This window comes from Dama dama, chromosome 5 (genome assembly GCF_033118175.1).
Source record: "Dama dama isolate Ldn47 chromosome 5, ASM3311817v1, whole genome shotgun sequence".
NCBI lineage: Eukaryota > Metazoa > Chordata > Mammalia > Artiodactyla > Cervidae > Dama > Dama dama.
The window spans coordinates 131,645,662-131,673,199 of record NC_083685.1 but is presented as its reverse complement, the minus strand read 5'-3'; the positions used below and the strand labels follow the sequence as shown (position 1 = coordinate 131,673,199).

The window sequence follows — 27,538 nt, the reverse complement described above, 5'->3', positions numbered from 1 at the left end:
CTCTGTCCATGGGGTTCTCCAGGCAAGATACTGGAGTGGGTTGCCATTTCCTCCTCCAGGGGATCTTCCTGACCCAGGAATCGAACTTGTGTCTCCTGCGTCTCCTACATTGGCAGGCAGATTCTTTACCACTGAGCCACCTGGGAAGCCCTAATAGCCAGTTACCAGTCGCTTTATACACAGATAGCTGCTATTTGTAAATGAAAATAAAACCAAACCCACTTACCACCAAACTGTGTAACACAATGCACTTCTTCCTGATTCAGAAGGCTCTTCAGTATCTTGAAGAGCCTAAGGTTACTGGCAAGAGACAAGCCTGCTGAGCAGCTGATTAGCCGAGCTCTGGCTGACCAAATGCCAGGTGACCAGGACTTCTGTTCACCTTGAACTTCTCCCTAAAATAACCCATCATGATCGGATAACTTGACTTTTTCAAGTACCAGTGTGATCAAAACAAGTGAGACCATCTTAACAGAGAATTCTATGCAGGCAGCCATGGGATTAATTCTTCAAGTTCACACGGGGTGGTGGTGGGGGGCAGTCAGCTGCTGGGAGAAAATGTGAGGGGGCTGCTTCTCTGAGCCTAAAGTCCACAGCCTGCAAGGCGCACAACAGCCCTGTTCCCGAGCAGAGGGGAGACCAGAGACGAAAGGATGATGCTTTGTGTTCAGAAGGCTTTGCCCACTAAGACAGGATACTGGGCAGCGAGTGAATGTCACATCATTTGACAGGTCTGGACCAACTGTCGTCTACTACATTGTATAATTATGGCCCTATACACCTGTAATTACAGATCTCCTTATAGTCATTCTCAAAATAGGCCATTTTATTCCAATCCCCAAAAGCTCTGTTTTAGACTAGAGATCTTAATCCACATCCAGGTTGAAGGCAACAAGAGAAACAAAACTGTCCTTACTGAGATCCTGGTGTTGGAATAACCGTGGAGTAAATGTAAGCCTGAGTTTGTCTCCTGCACCTTCCTGACGGAGCAGCACGTCTCTGCTTGAGTCCTTGAGGCACCGCGACCTCCAGATTGGCTGAGATGCCTTGAGAAGAAGGGTCCTACCTCCCACCTCCACCTGGAATAGGAGGCGAAAATCCTCCAGCAGAGATGCTTCTATACAGTTGCCATGCAGTCACTGGGCAGTTATTCTTAGACTTAAATGGACCCAGAAAAAACTCTAAGCTGTTTCAAGCTTGGATATAACAAAACAGCCCAAATTCCTAAAAAAAAAAAAAAAATCAAAGGAAAGGCTTAGGCAGTGACTCAGCCAGTTCCAGAGTCTGGAGGGAGCCTGCCTGGCCCGCAGCCCGGATCGGGGTGGGGGTCGAGAGGACGCGCTCCCCTGCTCAAGGTGGACAAGGTCAGTGTAGGAGCCCAAACGTCAGCGAGCTGGTTTTCAATGACCCGCTGAAGACACACCAGCTGCTGGACTCGCTGAGCTGCCGCTCCGAGGCTCTGTGACTGCATCTGTCGGCCTGAAGCCCTGGGAAGGGGCACGCCCGAGGCCCAGGTCTTCAGGGGAAAGGAGGCCTCATCCGTGGGAACAAAAGCATCAACAGAAGGGAAGCCAAGCCCCAAGCTCCTGGCCTCAGGCTCCTGGGCCCGTCTCGGGCTGCAGTCCCCAGGCCGACGCCTCGCCCCACACCGAGCGAGCCACGCCTCCTCAGCAGTGAGGCCAGGTCGGCATCCCGAGGGCCGGAGGAAGAACCGCGCCGTGGCCACGGTCAGCTGTGCCCAGCTGGGTCAGCTGCGGGGTGGGGGCTGGGAGGAGGCCCGCTTGCCTCCCGGGAGGTCAGGACGTTACCCGCACGCTGGGGAGTCAGGGGCAGGTTCCCAACCCTGTTCGTGCTCGCGGTGTCCTTGGGAGCCAGGGTCCCATCTGAAGTCTGTCTTTTTTTAAAAAGAAATTTCATTTATTTTTGTCTGTGCTGGGTCTTTACTTGAGAACTTTCTCTGGCTCCAGCGTGAGGGGGCTGCTCCCCAGCTGTGGGGCTGGGTTTCTCATTGTGGAGGCTTCTCTTGCTGCAGGGAACAGGCTCGAGGGCTCGGGATCAGTAGGTGTGGCTCCCAGGCTCAGCTGCTCCGTGGCACGTGGGATCCTCCCGGACGGGGGATTGAACCCGGGTCCCCCGCACTGGCAGGTGGATTCTTAGCCACCGGGCCACCAGGGGAGCCCCCGTCTCATGCCTCTGTCCCCACAAGTGGTACTTGGCATTGAGGAGATGCAGCATGTACCAGCTGGAAATTCCCAGAATTCCCCCTTTCTGGGAAAGGAGCTGGTCCATCTCCAGGCGTGACCACGCTCATCATGCCAGTCGGTCTGTTCGCCTAAGTGCTCGAGGCGCCCGGCTGTGTGAGCGGAGGCAGGCCCCGGGCTGCAGAGCGACTCGGCCCTGACAGCTTCCCTCATCAGACACGAGCTCGGGCACCCTCCCTGGCTGTGGGCAAGTGACCGGGAGACGTGGAGGCCTCGTGGGGCCTGAAGTTTAGACTCCAAAGCCTTCACAGCAGGACCTGAGGTTCCTCTCTGGATGCACGTGGAGGGGACACACGGACAGGTGTACCCAGCAGGGGGCACAGGGGACGCAGGGGGCCGTTTAAAGGGCTGGAGGGTGATGTAAGGTTGGGGGGGTGACGAGCCTGAGACACAGGGAGGGCCTTCACCACAGAGCACAGGCAAGTTCTGAGATGGGTGTAGACCACGGTGCACTCCTAAAAATGCCGCCATACGGTCACATAAAAGCATGCACTCCCCACCACCCAGAATATTAGAAATTCTGAGCAGCGCCCTTCAGAGTCTGCCCTGGAGTCTGCTCTGCTGAGGAGCAGTGTTAATCCCTGTTGATGATGCTCAAACAGAGGTGAGAAAATGATTTCCAACACCGAACCTCATCCCATTTCAATTTAAGGTTCTGCCTCTAAGAGCTGACGTACAAAGAGGAAAACAAAATCTCTTTTCACTGATGTGCATTTTATAGACTTACCCCACCCTTAACACCACACAGCTCAGAAAGTAATTAAGGAAGCCATTTAGGGGGAGAAAAGCCGAGTCCATATTGAGGCACAGAGATTTTCTGTTTTGTGTCCAAAAGGTCATCTGAAAGGACTCAGGTTTCCATGGTAACACTGGCAAGCCTGATCAAATCAACACACAGCTACACTTTGTCGGGGGTCTCCAATGAACCATTTTTTTTTCCCCATCTGAAGAACATCCTGAATTAACTAAAGTCTTCAAAGACAATGGAAGCTTTTGGAAAATCCAATTTCAACAACAGTAAACTGAAGAATGCCTGCTTTCTTTCCACAGACAACCTAGCAACTGAGTCTCAAGTGCAGTGATTAAAACGTCTTAACTCTCATCATAACTGGGTCACATTTTGTTAATCAGTAACAAGGATAATCTCAAAATGTTTCCCCAGGATAAATAACAGCCGACACACCTGTGATCCTCAGGCATCTGCAGTCTTTGGGGTGATCCTGCAAGTGGTGTGTGGACCTCTACTACAGACCCGCAGAGCACCCTCCAGGCCCCGTCCTCTGCACTCGAGGGCATCCAGGCCCTGCCCGCAGTGATCAGTGATCCAAATGTCAGTGATCAGTGGTACCATAAAGAAGGCTGAACCCAGGAGAATTGATGCTTTTGAACTGTGTTGTTGGAGAACACTCTTGAGAGTCCCTTGGACTGCAAGGAGATCAAACCAGTCAGTCCTAAAGGAGATCAACCCTGAATATTCATTGGAAGGACTGATGCTGAAGCTGAAACTCCAATATTTTGGCCACCTGATATGAAGAGCTGACTCACTGGAAAAGGCCCTGATGCTGGGAAAGACTGAGGGCGGGAGGAGAAGGGGACAACAGAGGATGAGATGGTTGGATGGCATCACCGACTCAATGGACATGAGTTTGCGTAAACTCCGGGAGAGAGTGGAGGACAAGGAGGCCTGGCGCACTGCAGTCCACGGGGTTGCAAAGAGTCGGACACGACTGAGCGACTGAACAACAACAACATCAGTGACAAAGCACTGTGAACGTTTTTGTTTTACATCCTTCGGAACCCACTCTAACTGGCAGGTATGCCCTGTGCGCTCCTTTGGGACGGGACATATTTGGGAGAAGAAACAAGCCCGGGAGGAGGGACCCAAGGCACCGACCGTGCAGGGCGTCTGCCCGCGTGTGTGCACACCTGAACTTCTTCAGGGCTTGGGAGCTGCCCGAGGAAGGGGAAGCTTCACAAGGTAATGGATCAGGTACGTGTATGAGTGCTCGGTCACTCAGCTGTTCTGACTCTGCAACCCCACGGACTGTAGCCCGCCAGGCCCCTCTGTCCACGGGATTCTCTAGGCAAGAACACTGGAGTGGGCTGCCGTGCCCTCCTCCAGGGAATCTTCCTGACCCAGGGATCAAACCCGTCTCCTGCACTGCAGGCGGAATCTTTACCGTCTGAGCTCCCAGGGAAGCCCCCGTGAGCCTGGTGCAGAGACACAATCAGCTACTACATGAGTCCTTCGAACAACCAACACACAGGTGATTGAAGAAATGGCAAGAGATGGCAAGCTGTGACATGGAGCGTAAGGCAGGTGCGTGGAGCAGAAACTGCATTAAGAGCTGAGATGTCAGGTGAGGAGAGAGAAGAGGGGAGGAGGAGGGAAGCGAGGGAGGAAGCGGTGACACCACTGGGGCAGAAGGCGGGTGCGCACCCGGGTGGGGAGAAAGAGCTCCCCTTCCTAGAGATCTGCAGAGAAAAGGAAGATGCTGGCCCGACAGTCACACCTGAGGACTCTGCCACCTGGAGAAGCCTAGGACCTGCCCTTCTCCCCACTGATGCCAGACCGACTCCTAGCAGGAAGCAACCCCCCACTGCTGCCAGACCGACTCCTAGCAGGAAGCAACCCCCCACTGCAAAGCTGTTTCTGATATCCAAGGATAACAGCCCGAGTGTCAACAGCCTGCAAAGCAAGGTGATGATGCAACATTTATGCCTTTAGATAAGGACAAAGATTAACATTTAAATGACCTTTGCCTTCCAGCCCAGTGACCACAAAAATCTGGCCCTTCCTGGAGTGAAACTTTCTGAACAGAAGGGTGGTTCACTCACGCCGCTCGTCTCACCTCGAATTTCTGCCTGAGCTCCACGTTGCCTTCCTCGTCGCCTTCGGGGATCGGCACGTTGTAGTACTCACCCTCCTCTTGGTTCAGCAGCTTGTACCTTCAGAGACATGGGGCGGAGGAGGGTGAGGCCATGCTGACGCCATCGGGTTCAGCACCACCCCCACCCTCAGGCTCCAGTCCAGCTGGTTCTGAAATGCATTCACTGGGGAGCCAGGACCCAGGAAACTGCACACGCAATGGCCCCTCTGGAATTAAGCCAGCTCGTCCCCTGAATCTCTGAAAGCGCTAATGTTTTCAGACAATTAACTTTTGGCTCACACAGACACACTCAGCCTTCCTCACCATCCGCTGGCTGGCATCTTCATCAGCTCCGAGACCCCAAAGGAAAGGGACCCCATGAAGTCGTTCCGTGTGGTTCGATCCCAGTCCCAGATCTCCACGGACAGTCGCCGGTCTTTATCAGAAGGTTTTAATTTGCTGTGAAAGAACACACACACAAGGATACAGGGTTATCTTTACTGTGGTTTAAGGCACGATATCACATGCTCGAGATCTGAACCTGAGATTAAAAAAAATTGTATATTCAATTCTCTTCCTGTGGTTCTCCATCATCAACAAAGTGCCAGCCCCTGGCAACCAAAGCTCTAGACAAGGGGTTAGCAAACCATGAGCCACGGCCAAGTCAGGCCCACTGCTTGTGTTTGTAAATAAAGTTTTATTGAAACAGTCATGGCCATTTGTCTGGACACATTTGGCTATGGCAGCTCTGAATCTAGAATAGTACCTGCAACAGAGACTGGATGACCCATAGGGTCTAAACTATTTACTGTCTAGCCCTTCCCAGAGCAAAGCTGGACAGCCTCTGATCTTTACCCTAGACAGCTACGTCTGGGTATGCGCAGACAAGTTGCTTCCTGCATTCTCATCCGCAGAGAGGACCCCTTGCTTGTGCTCAGCCGCACTCAGAGCTTTCTTGCTCGTGACTTACTCATTCCTCCACTCCCCAACCTTTCTCCCCTTCCATCTCTGTCTACAAAATCTTTCCACTCCTTTCAGGCCCACATTAAATGTCACCTTCCCCAGGAAGTCTTTCCTGCTTAGATGTAAAGATAACCTTCCCATTTCAGTGGCAATATCGGCTTCGATGGTTGCCCACTTATTCCATGTTTTAAAAACTATTGTTTAAACTCTTACCTACAACCTCCTCTAACCCCCCCCCCTCCCCCCGCCACACACACACACACAAAAACTGAAGTCCACCAAGAGGACTTGATCTTATATTTATAATGTAAGAGAACTTTTTGTACAGGAGTTATTGATGTTAACTTGGGGTATCGTGTATAAGTCTTGGTAAACAGTCTCTATCCATCAACCAAAGGTGACCACAGCTACGTCTCTAGCAGCCGTGGGAGAAGAGCTTAGGGGCAAATCGATGTTTAAAGACGTTGATAATAAGCCCAGCTTATCACTGCTCATAGTGTGAAGGAGAAAACACATCAGGAAGAGGGGGTTCAACTCACAACGTGAAGGACTCGTTCCACTGGGGGTTCAGCGTGGAGCGGATGGTTTTGGTTTTCTGTTTGCTCTCGTTCTTGGGGTCAGGAATAAGCTTCAGCTTCACGTAAGGATCTGAAAGCCCATTTGGATCCATAGGGATTAGGTTTTTCGCGTCTCGTACTGCAAAGAGAGAAGAAGCAAGATCCAAGGTTACAAAAGGAGAACAGACCCACCTGCTGAGCGTCCCGCATCAGCACCCGCCGATAGACAGACGACAGGACGGTGCTGAAGCGGGAGGAGGAGCCTCTGACCCTCACCACGAGAAGCTGCCCGCTGCCACTGCCCACCACAGGCAGTGGGGCCCGGGGGCCCAGCCGCCACGCCTGGAGGCTCAGCACTGGCCTGGTCCAGCATCATCCGTGACACCGGGGCCGCTGCCCAAACCCGGGGAGGCATAATCTGCGTCCTAACCCGCTCCCCACCACCACCCTCAGCCGGGAGAGCTGGTCCGCCTTCCGCCTGAGCAGCCAGCCGACCAGCCCACACATGGCGGCGCTGGAACCCCGACAAGTCGTCTCTTTCCTTCCTAGAGGCTGGTGGCTTCTAACCCGCCGAGCATTAGAATTGCAAGGGAGCAGGGCTGACTCAGGGGGACGACTCAGGAGCCTTTCCCAAGACCCTGGGTGGCCCCGGTGCCCATTCTAGATGGAGAAGCAAACGGAAACTAAAGTGGAGAAAAGGCCGCGTCGCCCGCAGAGGGGCAGCTCCGCGGTGCAGCTGATGGAGGCGTGAGCCCAGCCGGGGAGGGCTGACGCCAGCTCCTGTCAATCATCCGTCGTCCGCGGAGAAGGGACCGCGGCCACGCCCACCAGCCCCAGGGGCGTCCTCACGCTCCTCCCCAGCGCGCGGAGAGCTCTGGGGCCCCTCGTCAGCCGGACGCCACGGGGACTCCTCCACCTGGGGTAGCGGCTCTCACGGCGCGGCCCCTGGACGGCGGCCGCGGCATCGCCGACCGAGTCAGAACCGGGCGGAGGCGGGGGGCTTCTGGGTGGGTCTATGGGAAGCTGGCAAGACCCACTGCTCCAGCCTATCAGGATAGGCTGCAGCTTAGTCTGACTGTCACATGAGGAATTTAGAAGAATTTCAGCCGATGGTGCCAGTGCTGGCGGGGGCGGTGCGGGAGGGGGCAGGTGAAAGGGGCTAAAGACACTGGGTGTTCGGGTAGAGCCCTGAGGGCAGAGTCACAGACGGGCGCTCCTCGGGAACCTGGGGACCCGCCAAGGGCTGGCAGCGTCCTTGCCCGGAGGCCTTAGCACAGGATGGTGACAGTGCGCCCGTGTCCCAGTGTCCGAGGGGCGGCGGGCCGGCCCAGGGTGTCTGTTCTAGTGTCCGAGGGGCAGCGGGCCGGCCCAGGGTGTCTGTTCTAGTGTCTGAGGGGCAGGGGGCCGGCTCAGGGTGACCTGTCCTAGTGTCTGAGGGACAGTGGGCCGGCCCAGGGTGACCTGTCCTAGTGTCTGAGGGACAGCGGGCCGGCCCAGGGTGACTGTGTCCCAGTGTCCGAGGGGCAGCGGGCCGGCCCAGGGTGTCTGTTCTAGTGTCCGAGGGGCAGCGGGCCGGCCCAGGGTGTCTGTTCTAGTGTCTGAGGGGCAGGGGGCCGGCTCAGGGTGACCTGCCCTAGTGTCTGAGGGACAGCGGGCCGGCCCAGGGTGACCTGTCCTAGTGTCTGAGGGACAGCGGGCCGGCCCAGGGTGACTGTGTCCCAGTGTCCGAGGGGCAGCGGGCCGGCCCAGGGTGACCAGAGCAGCTGGCTGTGTGTTCCTCATACACCACTGACTCCCTCCAAGGACTTTCCCATAAAACAGCCATGCAGCTGGGAGTGGAGAGGACAGAAGCAGGCGCCCGGGCTTGGCCACCCCGTGACCCGCTTCCCAGATGGGCCTCCATCCTGTAACCCCAGCGCTGGGAAATGCAGTTCACAAGCCGCTGCTTCTTCCTCTAGATCAGCCAGCAGGGGCATATTTCCAGCGGCACAGGATGGCTGGAGAAGGAAATGGAGTCATGCACATACAGTGCCTCCTACTGCTGGTGGCTTGGAAACGGCAGAGAAGAAAAGACAGCAGGTCGTGAGCACGCAGGATGCCCTGGACGCAGAGTCCCAGCCTCATCCCACCGCCCGAGCTCCACGGTCTTCAGTGAGACAGGAGGTGTCCAGGGGCCCTGACCACCGGAGAAGTGTGACCCAGGTTTTTAAGCACAATGCAGAAGGTCTACTCTCCTAAAACAGCAACCCGAGCATCACAAGAGATGACAAACTCAGGCTTTAAAACGAAGCTCTCCCATGGAGAACGGTACAGGCCGAAGGGCTCACTCCACCCGACTGAGAGATGTGAGTGCGGTGGTCTTGGGGTGCGATTCTAAAATCATTCAGTGGTTGGGGTGCTCTGGTTGCCAAGTGGTCTCTACAGCAGGGCCTCTGGGACTGGCTGACATTAGCCTAAGAAGCGACAGGCTGGTGCCTGGACCCCGTGAGATGACACGTCTCCAAGACCCGGGCCTGAGAGCATCCGGTGCTCCTGGCCCAGGAGGCCACAGGCGCTGAGCCAACGCATGCGCCGGACTGATGCTTCATGTGCAGACGCTAATTCTAGGAGAAATGGCACCGGGAAAATGCAGGGAGAAGAGACAGCTGCTGTGGGCGTACCGTGAGCGGGGAAACTGTGCTCAAAGGCAGAGACGTTTTAAGATCACAAAAACAAATCCTGGAACGAGGGTAAAAGACATTCGACAAAATAGCGTGATGCGCATCCACATGGTGTTCGGTTCCCCCGATAATGCTTGAAATATCCCTCGTGTGCACCACGAGAGCCTGGTGGGAGGATGGGCTGTATTTTCATTTTCTTTTCTTTTTTTTTTAGCCCAATAAGCATCCACTAGTTTCATGCTGGAGAAACAGTGACTAGACTGGACTGGTTTGGTCCATAAGATGTTGAGGCCAAATTAAGGCCTGCTGGCGAGGCAGGCTCCTCCAACCCCCCCACCACACACACACACAGTGAGTGGCGTGTGGGGAAGAACGTCCTGCCTTGGAGGCGGGGAGGGATGACCTCCAGCTTCCCCTGCTCCTACGATCAGGATGCAGGCGTCCCTGTCTTATGGGTCCGGGAGGATCAGCTTCCCGTGGCTGCTGGGACACGTGACTACAAATTCGGTGGCTTAAAATAACAGTGATTTATTCTCACAGGTCTGGAGGCCAATGTCAGTGTCACTGGGACAAAATCAAGGTGTTAGAAAACCTGCGGTACAGCAGAGGGAACTCTGCTCAATGCCGTGTGCAGCCTGGATGGGAAGGGGTTTGGGGGAGAATGGACGCACATACATGGATGGCTGAGTCCCTGCACTGTGCATCTGAAACCATCACATTGTTAACTGGCTATACCCCAATACAGAATGGATTTGGTGTCAAAAAAATAACAATAAAATTGAAAAAAACTCAAGGAGCTGGCAGGACCACGTTTTGGCCGGAGGCTCCAGGGAAGAACCTGCCCCTGCGTCTCGCAGCCTCTGGTGGCCCCTCCCGGCTGGCAGCCACGTCGCTCCAGCCTCTGCTCAGCCCCCAGGCTGCCTCTCCTGTGTGTCAGACCCCCCACCACACCTCTATCATCAGGACGCCTGGGACAGGACGGAGGGCCCACCTGGTGTTAACCTGGAACACCCGCCCTCCTCTGGGTTCTTCCCTTCAGCACGTCGGCCAAGACGACTCAGAGCTCCTGGGGCTCGGCCCTCGCGGCCCCAGTGGGGCTCCCCGCACGGGCCGGGAGGACACCGTGTCCCCGGGGCCGGTCCCTGCTGCTCCGTCAGCTCCTCTGATGGTGCTGGGAGTGGGGCTCCCCGCACGGGCCGGGAGGACACCATGTCCCCGGGGCCGGTCCCTGCTGCTCCGTCAGCTCCTCTGACGGTGCTGCGAGAGGAGGAGCACGTCCTGGGCGGGGGTTTCTGCTCCAGGAGCCAGGACTCCCGCAAACGTGGCGGGGGCAGGGAGGGGCGGACACAGGCTGCTTCCAGAATGGGAGGGTTCACCCAGCGTCCCTGGCAGGAGACGCTGCGGGGGCGGCCAAGCTGTGTGGCAGTGGGCGTCGCGCCCAGGGGGTGGGTTCTGAGTCAAGCCTCTCCAGCCATCAGAGAGATGAGCCCTGGCCAGTGTGGGGGTTGCAGGAGGGGTGGACGGACGAGCTCGAGGCTGGGATGGGTCAGAACCAGCCAGGCCCCAGGCCGGTGGGTGGCTCAGAAGGTCACCCGGGAGGCAGGGCCTGGGCGGCCTCGACGGGCACCAGGCTGGGCACAGAAGGCAAAGCCCGGCTCCTCCCCCAGCGCCCACAGGTGTCCACCCTGCCGGGCGACACGGCCCCTGAGGGCGCTCTGGGCAGAGCCCTCTCCTCTTTAAGCCATGAACTCCTGAAGCTACGTGTTTCTATGACAACCTTTGGGCACTTGTGGGCCCCGAGCTGTGTGCCTTCAGCGCCCGGCCCTCAAGGACGGAGGGACCCTCCTTTCTCCATGCCCTTCAGGACCAGCGTCTACGCAGGAGGGAGCGTCCCACTGCGGGTGGGCAGGGGTCCAGGGCGGCCCCCATGATGGGCAGTGAGGACCGTCCAGGGCAGCCCCTGAATGGGAGGCCTCCGAGGGGCAGGCTGCCCACCAGGCCCCCAGTTCTCCGTGAGCGTGTGGGCACCCCGAGGGGCCAGGCTCGATCTGGCGGAAGGAGCGATGGAGCCAGAGGTGGCCGGGAGCCGAGGACGGGGGCTCCCAGGCCCGGTCACCAGCACAGCTGACCGAGGAAACGCTAGTCACATCACTGTGATTTTAGAACAGAGAGAATTTCTGAGGCGTGAGTGACATTGCATCGTGGAGGCTCCCAACCTAGAAGCGAGGGCAACGGCCTGTGTGCTCCGTCACTGAAACTTCCTGTCTCGGCACTGGCCCGGCCTCCGACGCTCAGCCCCCTCTGGGGAGCCCCCGCTCTGATGCTGCTGGTTCTGCACCCCTGCTGCCAAGCGCAGCTCGTGACACAAGCTCGGGAACTGCATCCTGACCCCCGAGCCTCCACGTCCCTGCACCTGTCTGGGTTCACCCTGCCCTGTCCGTGGGCCAGCGGGGGCCTGCCCCTTCCCCATCCCTCCCAGGGCTACAGCCTGGACCTTGGCGCCAGACCCATTGTCTCCAACCTCCCCTCCCCACCCGCCGGCCATTGGAGCTTCCAGTGTAGAGACTCGGGGCAGGGGCAGCTCCAGGCCCCACCTGGTGGGGCGTCTCCCCGCACCTGGTCCAGACCTGTGAGAGACCCGGAGATCCTCTGGGCTGAGAAGCTACGGCCAACTGCAGAGCTGGTGAACACCGTGTCTCTGGCTGCAGTTCATAAAGCATCCATTCGGAGGGACTCTCGGACAAGGAAAAGCCTCACATGCCTTCTTGGTGGAGAATAAAGTTGGGTCCAAAGCAGGCGGTATGTTTTAGAAAACGTTAACTGCTCGGAAGGGAGGTCACTGAGCCCACAGAGGTTTAAAGGACACAACCCAGCCTCAGCTCTCAGGGGAAACAAGCTGGAAAGGAGCCCTCTCACTTCGGAAGGGACGTCCCATACATAACTTCTCTGGATTTCGGGAATTAAATGCAAGGTGGCATCAGCCACAAGGAGCGACTTTTGACTGAGTAACGATGGACGAGGGCTCTGAGAACACCCTGGGCCCCTGGTGCTGCCTCTCTGCTCCGTCTGATCTGATTACACGTGTTGTCTGCTGACACCGTCTGTGTTGAAACCTCCAAAATTTTGGATTTGATCTCCTCCAAGTCCTGTAGCTCAGTGGTAAAAGAACCTGCCTGCAATGCAGGAGCCGCAGAAGACCTGAGTTTGATCTCTGGGTTGGAAAGATCTCCCGGAGGAGGAAATGGCAACCCACTCCAGTATTCTTGCCTAGAGAAGCCTGTGGACAGAGAATCCTGTGGACAGAGTCCATAGGGTTGCAAAGAGTTGGACACGACTGAAGCCACTTAGTCACACGCACATGTTAAGAATATGTGACCCGCACATTTCATCATCTTTGCTTCCTTGATGGCCAAAGCCAAGGCGAGGAAAACAAGCTGCAGGGAAGTCCACCTGCTCAGCCCTCCCCACCCCACTCCAGATCCAGGACCTGTTCACTGAACGCTCTGTCTCACTGGTGAGGCCCACACTTCAATGATAAGAATGCAATTTCTGTCCCAGGAAATCCAGTGCCGCCCATAGATCAAAAAAACCTGAGTCTGCACATTACCACCAAAATCCCATAAACCAATGAAAGAGAACTTACAAGAATTTGGTCTGAGATGAGAAAAAGCAACTTTTGGTCCTTGGACAAGAATCATAAATATTTCACAACTTTTTCTCTTCCAGTTAGTGGGAAATAACAATTTCTATTAAAGTTCTATAACCTTAAAGTTGCCAGAGGAAATGAAATCTGGTTGTTGGAGAAATAATATTTTCCAGATTATGGGAGCCCAAATGATTCTGTATAAACCACAAGAAGCTCTTAAGAAAGACTTCTTTTTCTTATTATGAGAGGAATGGATATACCCATCATTCAGAAACTAAAATACTGAAATATTTTAGTACTTAAATGAATGAATAAATAAATGAAAGTATTAAGAAGAAAAGGAAAACCACCTTCGCTTCTGCTGTAGGAGAGCCCCTGTTGGCTGAGGTGCAATTACCACCAGGCTCTTTGCTCTGCATTTATCCACATGGAAATGTTTGTTTTTATGTAGCTCACGGCTAGGACAGAGGGGTTTTTTGTTTCTTTTGTTTTGGTTTTTAAATTTTTTTTGGCCAAACCACAAGGCTTCCGGGATCTTAGTTCCCTGACCAGGGATTGAACCTGGGCCGCGGCAGTGGAAGCACCGAGTCCTAACCGCTGGGCCGCCAGGTAATTCCCTAAGAACACAGTTTAGGAACCCGCCTTTATAACACAGCAAGGTATGTTTTGAAAACCTTTTAAAAGGCTGGCATCCCATTTTCTAGCTATCTCATCATCTATTTTATCAATTCCCTGTTTCAGGCCATCTATGTAGATTACAATTCTTCCCCTTTGTGTAAATCGCATGGCAACGATCATCTTCACGCATCAACATCCCTCTGAAATTCTGTTTTCCCTCAGGATACACATTATATTAGAAGTGGACCGGAGGGGGAAAAATCGTTCACAGCTCTGATGTACACTGCCAAATGACTCCCCCAGAAGGCATACCAAAGTTTTATGAAGGGTTTGGGGATAAAACTTAAAAATAACCTTGTGATTGTGGCTTCCTTGATTATTTTTGAGGCTTAACTGTTTTCCCGCTGACATACTAGTGTTTCTTTCTCTTTGATTTCGTCCTTGTCCAGGTTCCCTAGAGGGTGGGAAAGCATTTTCCTACCAGGTCACAAGAGCTCTTTAGACGTGAAGGGATGACAATGGCCCTTGGTCTTGTGGGCTGCAAACTTCGTTTAGATTTCACTCCCTGGGCTTCCAGCGACACAGCAGCCCAAGTCTTTATACAGCCAAGTCTGTCAAGCATTTCCTTTTTTACTTCTTCCACTTCTTTTACATTCAGAAAATCCTTGCCTTTCCTGAGATTGGCCAAATATTCACTTAAGTTTTCTTCAATTATCCTGTCTTTTTTTTTTTTTTTTAATAAATTTAACTTTTAAATCCATCGGAAATTTATTTTGGTGTACACTGTGAGGCACGATGCTTATTTTTTTCTTCCAAATGTTTAGACAGCTCTCCCAACAATGTTCTGAAATGAACCATCTTTTCTCCATTCAGTCACGTGGCTTCTGCTCTGTTGATCAGAGGTCATTTCTCTTGTCATATTTGACTCTGCTGATTCTTGCAACAAGCCTGTACTTTTTTGTTTTTTCTGCCATGTGGGATCTAGTTCCCTGACCAGGGATTGAACCCCTGCCCTCTGCATTAGGAGCTCAGAGTCTTAACCACTGGGCTTCCAGAGGAGCCCCTGAACTTTAAACGGTTTGAGTTTCCAACACGGTTTGAAACACAGCCTAGGTGCACGGTGTCCTGGCTGAGGGCAGTTCCTCTTCAGCTGCCCTTTTTCTGTTCACCGGGTAAATTTCCGTCCCTCCTTATTCTTAGCGTTCACGGTGACTCAGAGCAACAAGGTGATGCCCCAGAGAGGAACTCGAGAACCAGAGCTTTGTCTGGGGACCTGTCTCCTCGAAAGGAGGGGTCACGCTTGAGTCACTGGGTTGGGGGGCACGGAAGGCAGCCCCCAGCCCCTTCCCCATCCACCCCCTCCATCTGATGACTTCCCCTCCATCTGGGCTGAAAATAGACCGAGCTGAGCTGAAAATAACCGAGGAGATTAAATTAAATTATGTCGGGCCTGGCTCCCAGGCAGCTGCTAATGAAACCAGAAGCACCCACATCAGTGTGGCTGAGACGGATGTGTTTACGGCTTCTCTCTCTCTTTTCACCCTGAAGCAGCTGAACCCTCAAGAGACCAGGCCCAGTGAAGCCAGCCTCCTCTCCGCCAACTTTACCCGAGGCTCTGAGCAGGATTTGCTCTTGCTGGCTCGTCCGGGGGAGCCCCATGTTCAGGTGGCCTTTGCAGGGCTCCCCCATCAGGAATTCGATGCTGAGTATCACCCATGACACCTGCTTGGCCAGCAATGGTCCTGCACCGGCCCGCAGGAGAGGGCCCAGCCGTCCACAGGGAGGTCCCATCATGGGAGGGATCGACGATGTGCCCACACACTCCCGGTCCCCAGAAACGGGCCCAAAATGATGCTCTCAGGGACATGCCTTCAGGGGCTACTGGGGGACTCGGATCAGTATTTGCTTCTGGAACATGAGAGCCTTAGGAGACAAAGACCACATAGTAACAAGCCGTCTCCCCGAGGCCTTTCCATCTGTGCTACCACCGTGGTCTTTAATCTGAGAATACGAAGCTGAACATAAACATTAGCTAGACTCCCCAGGTCAGGTCTATGAGAATTTCACCCAGCAGAGCCTCTGGTCACCTCCACCGCAGTTAAAGAAACAAACCCAGACCACCACCTCTGGGATCTTTCTCTGACTGAGCCCACCTGTCAACCCTTTAGAACTTCCCGAGGCGACCACATGCATCGAGCCTACTTGAGGCTAAATTAATTCCGAAAAAAAGGCAAGACTAGGGGCCAAGGATCTTGGATGAAAAACTTCTAATCCGGCGAAATAACCAAGTTCTCCATACACTGCTGAGCCGCTCCACCACCACCAGCTCGGCACAGCAGTCAGGAAGGTGGAGGCTACACGGGTGGGCGACCAGAGAGGCAGGGCCCTCAGTCCAGAGACCGCAGGGCGGGAAGGGCCCGTGCCCTCGGGGCTTTAGGAGGTGGGCATCTGAGGTGGGCATCGGGGAGGACCGGGCGAGGGCACCTGCTGTCCGAGGGAAGTCGCCACGGTCTACACATCAAGCAGGAGACGCGTCATTTTCCTGACCGTGGGGGAGCCTGACGGGCGGACTCGTGGGGAAAATGTACCTTGTTTTTCTTTCCCCGGCTGGAGGGAAGCCAGGTAGCTTGGTGTTTCTCGGAGAGAAGCTAAGACTCGGAGGCACGGTTAGCGTGTCCCCAGCTGTTCGATCTCGCAGCTGGAATTGTTCCTGAAAGCAAAGCTGCGGGGGTGAGGGGGCAGAGCTGCCAGGACCTGCAGAGCCGCTCGGCCGGCAGACCATGCTGCCAAGCAGGCGAGGGGGCTTCGTCCGGGCCCCCAGCCCCAAGCACAGGTCTCCACGCTTCCTGGGCCACTCGTCCTACATCCTCAGGGGGCTGATTCAGGGGGTACCAGCATCACTGGGTCTCGTCTCCATCAGGACCGCGGACACACAGCCCGGAGCGCTGCTCTACGGCTCCCAAATTAAAAGGGTGATTAACGTGCCGGGTGGCGGGGTTGGACAAACACGGCTGAGTCGAAACATTTTCTTTATTCTTGCCTGTTCCTGGGAACCGGCCAGGCTGGGAATACGTTCATTTGTTCCAAAGGGACTTGTGAGTCATGAACAACTTTCATACCGAAGCCTAGACATTGCCTCGTCTCTTCAGTGATTTCACACACAGGCAACATGGTCAAAGGAAAAGGCCTCAAAGCTGAAGATCCTGTTCTCACCCCCATCCCACCCCCGACTACCTTTCTGCACGACCCTGGCTGATGAAGTGTGGTGCTACCTCTTGTTCTGTTTGTTCAGCATCACCCCCGTTCCCGCACACATTGACTGCCCTCCGACAAACCCCGCCCGGCAGCCAGGGTCCAGGGTGCAGAGGTGGCAGTTAACCCAACATGAGCCAACAGAGCCTTCCCTGGGCCCCGCGGATTCACACCCGACGCTGCAGGAGACGGAGCTGTCAGCGGCAGACGCAGGGCCGCGCTTCCCACAGAGCGGAGGCAGCCTAGCTTGCTGTGAAAAAGACAAAAGTGGCAGCTGGAGAGGACGGGTGAGCAGAGCCCGCCCCTGCCTCCAGAGTCCCCGGGGCCCCAGGGCGCCGCCACCCACGAGCTATGCAAGAGACCCAATTTCTCGGGGGGAACCTCTCCTTTCTAAGAGTGGGTTGGAATTGAGTTTTGTCCTTCACAACCCAAAACCCCACCAAACAGTCCCGCTCCCTCTCTAAGCCTTGGTTTTTATAAACATAACATACAAGGGCTGGACCACGTCAGTGCCTTTCAAACTCTGCTCCTCGGCGCCTCTGCCTGGGTCATGGAGGGGGAGGGAGGGGGGCCCTCCTCTCCTCTTCAACCCAAGCAGTTCCATTAGTGGGAACGTCCACCACTGCAAACAAGATGTCCCTTGAAGGCACCTGCTCTTCAGGCTTGGCTGAAATTGTTCTTGTTGTGGTTCAGTCGCTAAGTCAAGTCCAATGCTTTGCATGGACTGCAGCACATCAGGCTTCCCAGTCCTTCACTATCTCCCTGAGCTTGCTCAAACTCATGTCCATTGAGCTGGTGATGCCATCCAACCATCTCATCCTCTGCTGCCTGCTTCTCTTCCTGCCCTCAATCTTTCTCAGCAACAGGGTCTTTTCCAGTGAGTCAGCTCTTTGCATCAGATCACTTTTACGATCCTAGAACCATAAGTTCCTATATCCTTTCTTAATGCAGTGTTACTTGTTTGATGTATGCTGAGGAATTTTTCTTTTTTCAAAAATAAACTGGCATCTGTCAGGAGCTTGAATTTCTGAGCGTCACTGAGCATCCCTGTCTCTCAGGGCGGGGGCTGAGAGGGCGTCTGGGGTCAGGTGGGGTGGCGGCGTGTGAGCAGGAGGTCGTGAGGCTGCACGGGGCCGACAGGAAGCCGCCAGCACATGTGCTCCCTCTGGGCGTCTGGGCCGAGGCCTACGCGCTCGGGCTCCTCTGCGAGTGGTCGCCCAGGCCTCCCTGGAGATGCGACGGATGGACAGCCAAAAAGATGCCCATGGCCCGCAGCCCTAGTCCCAGCCGTGGACACCCACCTGCAGAGAGACTTACCCAAGGGGAAGAGCTGCCAGTAAGCAAGGAATTTTCCAGAACAAGAGACCCCTGACCCCCCACCCTGGCCCCGGCTGTTCATCAGCAAAGCCTGCATTTCCTTCCATGACATCCCCGGCCCAGCGGGTCTAAGCGCGCAAAGCCACACTTCCTCTCCATAACCTTCCCCACATCCAGCAACCCACCTCGAAAACTTTTATAGAAGTTTGCCTTGCATCTGCTCTTGCTTCATTATTCTAGGGGGAAAGAATGCCTGCTTTGATTTTTAAAAGGGACCCTGACTGTCTTTAATTAACCACAAACCCTGCACTAATTACCCAGGAGGGTGGGTGGCAGCTATAAGTGCTGTTCTTCTGGGAAGGCGGGTCCCCAGGGGCTCTGGGAGGGAGCTTCCTGCAGTGGCCCTGCCCCACGATATTCAACAGGGATGTTTTAGGACAACCCCAGGAGCCAACTTATCTCGGCCTTCTCAGGAAATCTGCATTCCTTCCCAGCGGAGGGAGGTGCCTGAAGGTTGAGCTGAACACACTCAGGTTCCTCAGCCCCATTTCAATGCCGACGCCTGGCACACGTGCACACCGCTGACTGCAGAGTCCATCAGGACGTGTGGGGAGACGTGGGCTCGTCAGAATACGCTAATATTGGACCAAAGACAGGATCTGCCTCTTCAAGCTTTTTGGTGGAGCACTCTCCCCACCCACTCATGAAGATTCACTGAATCGAGAGAGAAGAAGTCTCCGCATCTGGGGACATTTCCAGAGGGGAGACAAATGACCCCTCGGCACAGGGTGCTGAAGTCTCCCAACCTTCTGGAGCAGGACCAGAAGGGACATCGCTCTGCTCCGCTTCCTCTCCCGTCCTGATCCTCCTAACATCTCTGCCCATCAAAGAGTTAGAACATTTCAGCAGAAGTGATTAAAAAGACATCATTTTCAAGCCTCTAAGAGACTCCTCACTTGGCTAAGGCATTTACTTTCTAGAAGATGATCAAGTTGCTCGCAATAATTTCATGACAATTAATCTTGTGCTTAAATGATAATCCTATAATTAGAAGCAATTAAAATCCCGTACAAGAATGGCTGGCTCAGTCAGTGTCAATGTCCCTGTATGTTACAGGGGTAGTCTTAAAAGAGGCCCTGCAAATAATTTGTTTCTCCTCTTCCTGGGGATGCAGGCGTTCAAAGCCCATCTTTAAAAATGCTTCTTTGTGGCAGGAGTCACCGAAACTGAAGCAGGAGGAGGGCTGAAGCTCCTATGAAGAACCCTATAAAAGGACTGGAGGTCATCTCGAGCAGGAGAAAGACGCCGTGTCCCTCTGAGCTTCGAGACAGAGGCAAACGGTGCCTGAAGGAAACGACGCTGGTGACCCTTGCCCCAGCCTGGCCATGGTGCTGCCCACAGGCCCCCAGAGTGCAGTGTGGAAAGCTGGGCCTGAGTCACTGCCCAGAGAGCCCGGCAGGAGTAACCGTCCACAGGAAGCGCCCACCAGCCGGCGGACACTGGATGGTGAGCTCTGCCACCTCCCGGTCAGGACGAGGACCACGGTCAGGCTGTAAACAATGACGCATCTCTTGGAGAAGACGCGACCTCTTCTGGGTGGACATTTGTTTCTCTGAAGGATTCCAGAAGTCACGTGGCTTTACAAAATAGGCTAAAACGGGATCCTCTCCATGTGATTCAGACGGAAGGCTAAGACGGGAAGACTTGCTTAGATTTGGGATGCAGGAGCACAGTGTAACGCCGAGTCCTCTCTGGGACTTCTCTGCTGGTTCAGGGTAAAGAAGCCGTCTTCCGATGCAGGGGCTGTGGCTGGGAACTGAGCTCTCCTGGGCCGCGGGGCAGCTAAGGCCACAACCAGAGAGGCCTGTGCGCCACAGCAGAGACCCAGCACAGCCAGAGAAGAGCAGAGTCGCTGTTCTCGATGCTGTGCCCACTGGGCCCTTCTGTCATCATCATCATTTACTCAACACACGTCTCAGGCACAGATTCAAGGCACTGGGAACAGGAGATAAGATGCCATCTCTGACCCCAAAGGGCTAGTGGTCTGGTCGGGGGAGATGAGTGCGTAAGTATTAATAAACACACAACCACGTGACAGATGGTGTCAAGGGCGTGAGGAGAAAGCGACCCATCTTAGGCAGAGCATGAAACGCCTGCAGGGGCTTCACAGAGGCAACCACATCGAGTGTGAACGATGCTCCCGATGGAGCGGGGTGAGCCGCCCGTACCTGTGTGAGCTCAGTCCTGGGACTCTGTGACCCCACGGACTGTAGCCCTCCAGGGCCCTCTGTCCATGGGGTTTCCCAGACAAGAAAACTGGAGTGGGTTGCTATTTCCTACTCCAACCGATCTTCCCAATCCAGGGATCGAACCCACGTCTCTAGAGTCCCCTGCATTGGCGGGTGGGTTCTTCACGACTGAGCCACCTGGAGCAGCCCATGAACAGCCCAACAGAGGTGAGTGGGTGCAACCAGCCTGCCCCTGGGAAAGGGCACATAGCTCTTCTTCGCAATGAGAGCTCTGAGAGTCAGGGGCGGAAGGGCTACGCCCAGGGAGGGGAGCGACCAGCTGCTGACGGGGTCACACAGGCATGGGGCACCCAGGAGGTAGGAATGCCCAGTCAGGAAAGTACGCAGAATAAAGGAAGCCACTGAAAAGACACCGGCTGTCACCTGGAAGCACACGCCTCTGAACCGGGCACACACCTCTGAACCGGGCACACGCCTCTGAACCGGGCAACTTGTGCGCATCTTGTGGGACACGCAGGCCCTAGACGTTTTCACCTTCGAGGTCATTCCGTCTGCCTTTGCAGAGGGGCGCCTGGACGTCAAGCACTGGCCAAGCCCGAGGTGGGTTCTTCCAAGACTGAGATTAACTGATAACACTTCAGCATCCTCTCCACCAACATGAAAACTGATTAAGTTCGTCCTTGATGCTAAAACCATTGGTGAAAGCCTGCTGGTCTCCAAACACAACACCCAGATGCCTTATTAATTGCACATGTTGAAAGTTACTTAGAAGTGGAAGGATCTGATGGGAACATGGTAAATGGGTGATCAAAGGTATTAATCGCATCACTGATGATGGTCAATCTGGACATACCTGAATGAGCAGCTACCTGAGCCCGCCCTCCCCAGCCCAAACCAAAGGACCAGCCACATGCGCTCTGTCCCCTCCTGTGCCCCTGAGCTGCACTTACTCCCACAGCCAAGCTTTTATTTAACAGAAATGATCTCCAGCTAATGCCTTTCCTTTCAGTGAGCAGCTGGGTGCAGCTCCTCCCTGCTGGCAGCCCCAGACGGGCAATCACACTCCACAGGCCTTCCGGCCGCTGCAGGAGCTCCCACACAGAGCTTCTAGGAGACGGATGGGCCGCCCACCCACTCCCCCGGCACCCACAAAAGGAACCTCGGGGTCACCCCTGGAGTTCAGGGGAGGAGACTGATGTTCTGTCCTTGTGAAAAAACGAGCCACGTGGACCTTAAACGTTCCTGTTTGAGAATCAAGCACTTAACTCGGAGCTCTTGCTTCGTGACTCCTAAGACCCGTGCACGCTGAACGGTAGTGAGTGTAGCCCTAACCCCATGAACACAGAAAGGAATCCCCCTCGAGGCCGAGCACACTGGACTCCCTGACACCCGGGGCGGGGCTGAGTCCTGCACACCCCCGGCTGATCACGGCCCGCATCTTCACGCGGCAGCCTCTCCCACCGGTCCCCCTGCTCCACCAGTGTGGCCTCTGGGAAGCCATCTGCAGTTCCCTGGGAGCTGTGCTTACAGGCACTTCCCTGTCGTTCTTTTTCTTGTCTTAATGCCCCTCCAAGACCACACATCCCACGATAAGCTCTACGTCTTCCTCATCTCAGCATCCCCGGGGGCCTGGCAGAGAGCCTGACGGATGGCTCATAAACGGATGGCAAATGGCCGAATCAGAGAGTGATTATCATGCAAAGCTGGGTCTCACTGCCCTGACTCTGCCGCAGTCATGCTATTAAAATGTGGAAGGACACACAGCACATATAGAATGTTAATATTTAAATCAACAACCTGAAGACAGCTGCTGACACATCTCAAGAAGGTTCTCAGAGGATGCAACCTCACAGACGCCAGGAGCCGCACAGTCTCACACCTGTGGGAGGCTCTCCCCCTCCCCCTGGAGCCTGATTAGAACCTCTGTCCCCACGCGGAACTAACAAATGAAGTATCTGAGAAAATCAGACTCTTCCGCAGGACAGTCTATTCAGGGAGATGTGTTCCTGAAACAGCTGTAAAGCCTACGATGTTTTTTTTCCATTTATTTACAACATTAAATTGAAAATTCATTCCCATGAGGGATATTTTTTTTCTTTACCACTCCTCCAAACCAAATAAAAAGCACACAGGAATGTAGGAAACCTATTAAAACCACATATTAAAAGAAAAAATGACACTGTTCAGATAACATCGCACCACTGCCCAAAGGCAAGAAGTAAAAATGCGCCAGGAAGTGGACGCCTTTCCCATAAATACTGCACCAATCTCGAAAGGACCCTGATCTCTGATTTCCAAAGGGCAATTTCCATCCCAGTAGTCCCTTGGGAGTTTCTATTTTACTTTGGGAATTATTTTCAAACTGGGTGACTCTGCACAGGTCAAATGGAAAAGGAGCTAATCTAACAATTAACACGAGCGCTTATGGTTTAAGCACCAAGAACTCACTTGTATGTGAACCATAAGCTTGGCTCGTTATGGGTCATCGTTTATATCTGTGTTCTCACTGTGTACGTGTTGTGTGTGCATGCTCAGTCGTATCCGACTCTGTGACCCCATGAACTGCAGCACACCAGGCTTCCCTGTCCTTCACCATCTCCCAAAGTTTGCTCAAACTCATGTCCATTGAGTCAATGATGCCATCCAACCATCTCATCCTCTGTCATCCCCTTCTCCTCCTGCCTTCAATCTTTCCCAGCATCAGGGTCTCTTCCAATGAATCAGCTCTTCATATCAGGTGAGCAAAGAACTGGAGCTTCAGCTTCAGCATCAGTCCTTCCAACGAATATTCAGGGTTGACTTCCTTTAGGATTGACCGGTTGGATCTCCTTGCAGTCCAAGGGACTCTCAAGAGTCTTCTCCAACACCACAGTTCAAAAGCATCAATTCTTCAGCGCTCAGTCTTCTTTATGGTCCAACTCTCACATCCGTACATGACTACTGGAAAAACCAAGGCCAGCTAATCCCTTCACCTCCCCTCACCCTCTCCTGCGCTCTTCCCTCTGGCCTCTCAAACACCCCCGTCCTTCGGCCTCCTCCAGGGTCTCCCCCTGCCCCTACCCTTAGTCTCCCCAGCACCTCTCAGCAGCGACCGTCCAGCACCCATGAAACTGAGCACTTAGTTCGGGAGTCAGATCTGGGCTCGAGCGGCAGCCCTGCCACTTCCCGCCGCGTCTCCGCAGCTTCCTGCCCCTCTGAGCTCAGAGAACAGTGCTGGGTGGCTCCGTACTGCAGGTGTCCATGAAACGGGGGCTGTAAGCGCTCAGTACGGAGAAAGGTCCAGTCCTGTGGACAGCAGGGACCCAGGCAGGACGCAGGGAGAGTAGCTGTGTTACTGAAACCGTCTGTCACGACCGCGGGGCCTGATCTGCTGGGTGAGGAGGGGTCCGGGCGGGTGACGCGAGAGGCGGCGGGCACCCCTGAAGCGGCCTGTCTGGGTTCCTTCTGTCCTGGACAGGGAAGCCGGGTCTCTACTCTTTGGCTCTTGTTCCCTGATTGGCGTCGAGTCGCTTGACAGCGTTGTGTTGGTCTCCGCCATACAACAATGTGAGTCTGTTAGCAGTGCACACCTACCCCGCCCTCCTGAGCATCCTTCCACCGCCTCCTACCCCTCTGGGTCATCCCAGAGCTCCGCGCCACGCTCCCTGCGTGTGCAGCGGCTCCCGGCTGGCTGGCTCTCTTACACATGGCGATGTACATGCTCCAGGGCCTCTCTCTCATGTCACCCCACCCTCTCCTTCCCACGCTGCACCCACAAGTCTCTTCTCTAAGTCTGCTACCTTACAAATAGGTTCATCAGTACCATTTTTCCAGATTCCATATACATATGTGTTAATACACGATATCTGATTTCACTCTTTGACTCTTTAAAATACACGATATCTGATTTCACTCTTTGACTCTTTAAAACATTTCCATTGACTAATACAGGTACCTGTGGTTCACAAATTTATCAGGTACTATTAAAAATGTGACTACTTTGATACTTGAACTATGGTTTGGGAACTGCTGGGTGAAGAATGTAGGGAACTCTGCTATTGGCTTTTGTGACTTTTTTTCTGGTATTGCAAGTGCTCCTAGTCACTGTTCATTATTTATACTTCCGTTCTCCTTGAAGCCAGGCTAATTCTGATTCTGAACATCTAAAATTACTCCACAAATTTTAAATAAATGATTACTAATGAGTTATTTCCCTTAGTTTGGCATTCTATATTTAGGGCTGAATTTCCTGCACACAAATAACTGCTCTGTTGTTAAATCAGATTTGCTGTGGATGGAATGTCTGTGCCCCCAGGTTTGCACGCTGAGGCCCTTACCCCCTGAGGCTGATGCAGGGGTGGGGCCGTGGGGTGAAGGGGTCGCGAGGAGCCCTCAGGATGGGAACGGCGCCCCGAAGCCTCCACAGCATGGCGCCCTCCTCTGCTGCCCCTGCCCACTCCCAACCTCCTCTCTTGCCCATCCCCTAAGTGAAGACACAGCCAGGAGGCAGCCACTCCACGCCAGGAAGATGGTTCTCTCCAGAAACTGTCAATAGACACCTTGATCTTGCATTTCCCGTCCTCTAGAACCAAGAGAAATTCAGTCCATGGTATTTATTACAGCAGCCTGAGCTAAGACGAGATTCCAATTCTTCCTGGTACCGTCATTAAAACATCTCTACTTCTATCCATTAAATTGACGATCTGTGTGACTTCAGGCGAGTTAACTTCTTCATGCCTCGGTGTCATCCTCTGTAAGGATAATAAATTTCTGCACAGGTTTAAGCAAGTCAATCGGGTAAAGTGCCTCAAAGGCACCCCTCTGGTGGAAAGTGCTCGGTCACTGAGCTGCCGTTGCTGTCAGTATTCAGGAGCCGCTGAGTCCAGGGTCCTAGAGCAGAGCCACTTCTCTGCACAAACGTGCAGACCAATCCTCGAGCGATGTGACCCAGACTATAGTCAGAGGTGCCGCTGGCTGGCTTTCATGCATGAAAGTCTCTGACTCAGTGCGGGTCTCTCCCCCGAGATGATTCCACAGTCAAGTTCAACTCTTGGCGACGATGGCGTGATCAGCCCCCGAGCCCCAGGCGGCTTGCCTTGCTGTCCCCGTGAAGGGGGTCTCTCTCCTGCAGCGGGTGCCGTGAGCTGCCCCAGCGGGGCCCCAGTGCCACTCCTGAGGCTCACTGGAGCCGGGCCCCGTGGGCAGCAGCACGGGGAACGACGGGCGGGCTGAGCGCGCGGCCTGGGGTATGTGTTCAGAAGCCCCAGGACTGGGAGCAACCCCCAGCCAGGTGGTCCTGCCCGAGATGGGGCTGAGACCCTCCTGGCTGAGGTCTGCCTGCTCTACCGTGGTTTTCTCTGAAGCTGCTCCCCACCACGTGACTTTGACAATGGAGGAGCCTTAGTAGAAAAGAGAGAGCGGTCAGTGAGGGGCGGCGACAGTGTGGACCAGGTCGTGCCCCAACCCCCGGGGTCTGCCTGCTATGGGCCCAGGGGCCCAGCCATCAGTCAGAGCGGACCCCCCAAACCCCGCAGCATCAGTCCAACCAGAGGGAACACGGGCGAGAATCGCAGCCCCATGTGCAAGGATGCAGGTAGGGAGGTTCTGAGAAAATAAAGCAATTTCTCTGAAACAGAGTCGCAGGGAGCCCGCGTCTGCCGTGGGGACTTTACCCACTGCCCCATCTGGTCATCAGATGCGTGTGATTCATTTCATGAGGTCACCCGGTGGCAAAGTGAGGGACCCTCACCTTGCAACACCTTGAGACCCTCTGATTTTCCCTGAATTCTTATCTGACAGGAAAGCATGGGGTAGAAAACTTGATTAGTTTTCAAAGAAAAAAAATGTGAGCAAGTTCCCCAAAGTGTGCTTTCTCTGGGACAGCCTCCCCCACTCCAGCTCTTTCCTTCAACTGACCCTCTGAGTCTCTTTTTTTCTATAAGATCTGTCATTTACAATAAAAGTCAGTCAGCTTTTCCATTTCTGTGATAGCTTAGAATTCCTAAATACAAATGGGAACACAGTCCATGTGCTCATCTGATAAGCGTGGATGTCCTTGTCCAGGAGAAGGGCATGTCTACCTGGTGGGATGCGGTGGGCCCAGAACAAGGAGCGAAAGTGGCTGCCGGCTGGGCTTCCACCCTAACTCAGCACAGTGGGCATCGCAGCAGACACGTCCGGTCACCCTGAGGCCCCGCGGCTGAGCGTGGGCTTGGTGGGAGCCCAAAGGAGAAGCTGTCCTGTGACAGCGCCCACCCAGACATGCCCTGAGGGGGGCGTCCGGCCGGGAACACAGACGTGGAGCCACCGCGGCCGGGCCCTCATGGGTAAGTGCTGTGGGGGTGTGATGGCTGGGAGCACAGGGCCTGGGGTCCCCACTCACGCTGTGTCTCTGCAGGACCCCATCTCCTGGGGCCTCGGTTTGGTCCTCTGGAAAATGATGCTAGCGATTGGGCAGTTGTGAAAAGTAATAAATTAACCTGTGTGCATTTCTCAGCACCCCATGCAGAGCAGAGGAGCGTAAACACCCAAAGGGCTGCTGTTGTCATCACGGCCGCCTCATCAGGTCATCACAGCCCGACGCCCTGAAACACCTGGACCACCCCTCACCTGCCCCGCCCAGGTTGCACCTTCACCAGCGGCATCTTGTGCCATGGCTTCTGGCGGCCCATCTCCAGGGCACAGCCATGCTCTCAGAGCCCTTCTCCGCACGGCGCTCATGACTCGCTGGACACTGAGTGTCTGGGACCTCGGGAGACGGGCGCACGTGAACCAGCGGCTCTGCGTCCAGCCCGGCCTCGGGGCTGGCCTCCCCTGGTCGGAAGGCCTGGGGCAGCCCAGCCGCACCGCGGGGAGCACCTCACCTGTGACATGCAGCTTTTCGTCCGTGACCTCGGCCTTCAGGTAGATGCGGCCCCGCTTCTCCGTGTGGTCCATCCCACAGAGGCTGGGCACGTTGATCACGCACTGCTTGTGCACGTTCATGTCGCAGGCTGCGAGTCAAGAAGGCAAAGGGTGAGCGGGTGGGTGGTCTGGCACCAGCCCCCACCCGTGTTTTGGTTGTGTGAACAGAAGTGGAAGTCAGCCGCCCTCTAACTCGATACTCTGCTGTTGGGCGTTGCTGACATAAAGCTCTGCTAGCAGATGTCCCTCACAGCACAGGCTCC

The 27,538-nt window shown here is 54.7% G+C and overlaps 1 protein-coding gene and 1 long non-coding RNA gene across 3 annotated transcripts in view; one reads left to right on the top strand and one right to left on the bottom strand.

The window, feature by feature from the left end:
* The window catches only part of PRKCA (protein kinase C alpha), a 292,405-nt gene that overhangs the window by 49,121 nt on the left and 215,746 nt on the right, over positions 1-27,538 (bottom strand). For both annotated transcript variants that reach the window (XM_061145041.1, XM_061145042.1), the window contains exons 5-8: positions 27,236-27,364; positions 6,634-6,790; positions 5,456-5,590; positions 5,114-5,210 (exon numbers count right to left, since the gene is read on the bottom strand). In XM_061145041.1, the coding sequence (XP_061001024.1) occupies positions 5,114-5,210; positions 5,456-5,590; positions 6,634-6,790; positions 27,236-27,364 (518 nt within the window). The remainder of the gene's footprint in view (positions 1-5,113; positions 5,211-5,455; positions 5,591-6,633; positions 6,791-27,235; positions 27,365-27,538) is intronic.
* On the top strand, positions 1,963-5,100 carry LOC133057904 (uncharacterized). The gene is made up of 3 exons (XR_009693124.1): positions 1,963-4,251; positions 4,529-4,621; positions 4,733-5,100. It is a non-coding gene; the product is annotated as an uncharacterized LOC133057904 (long non-coding RNA).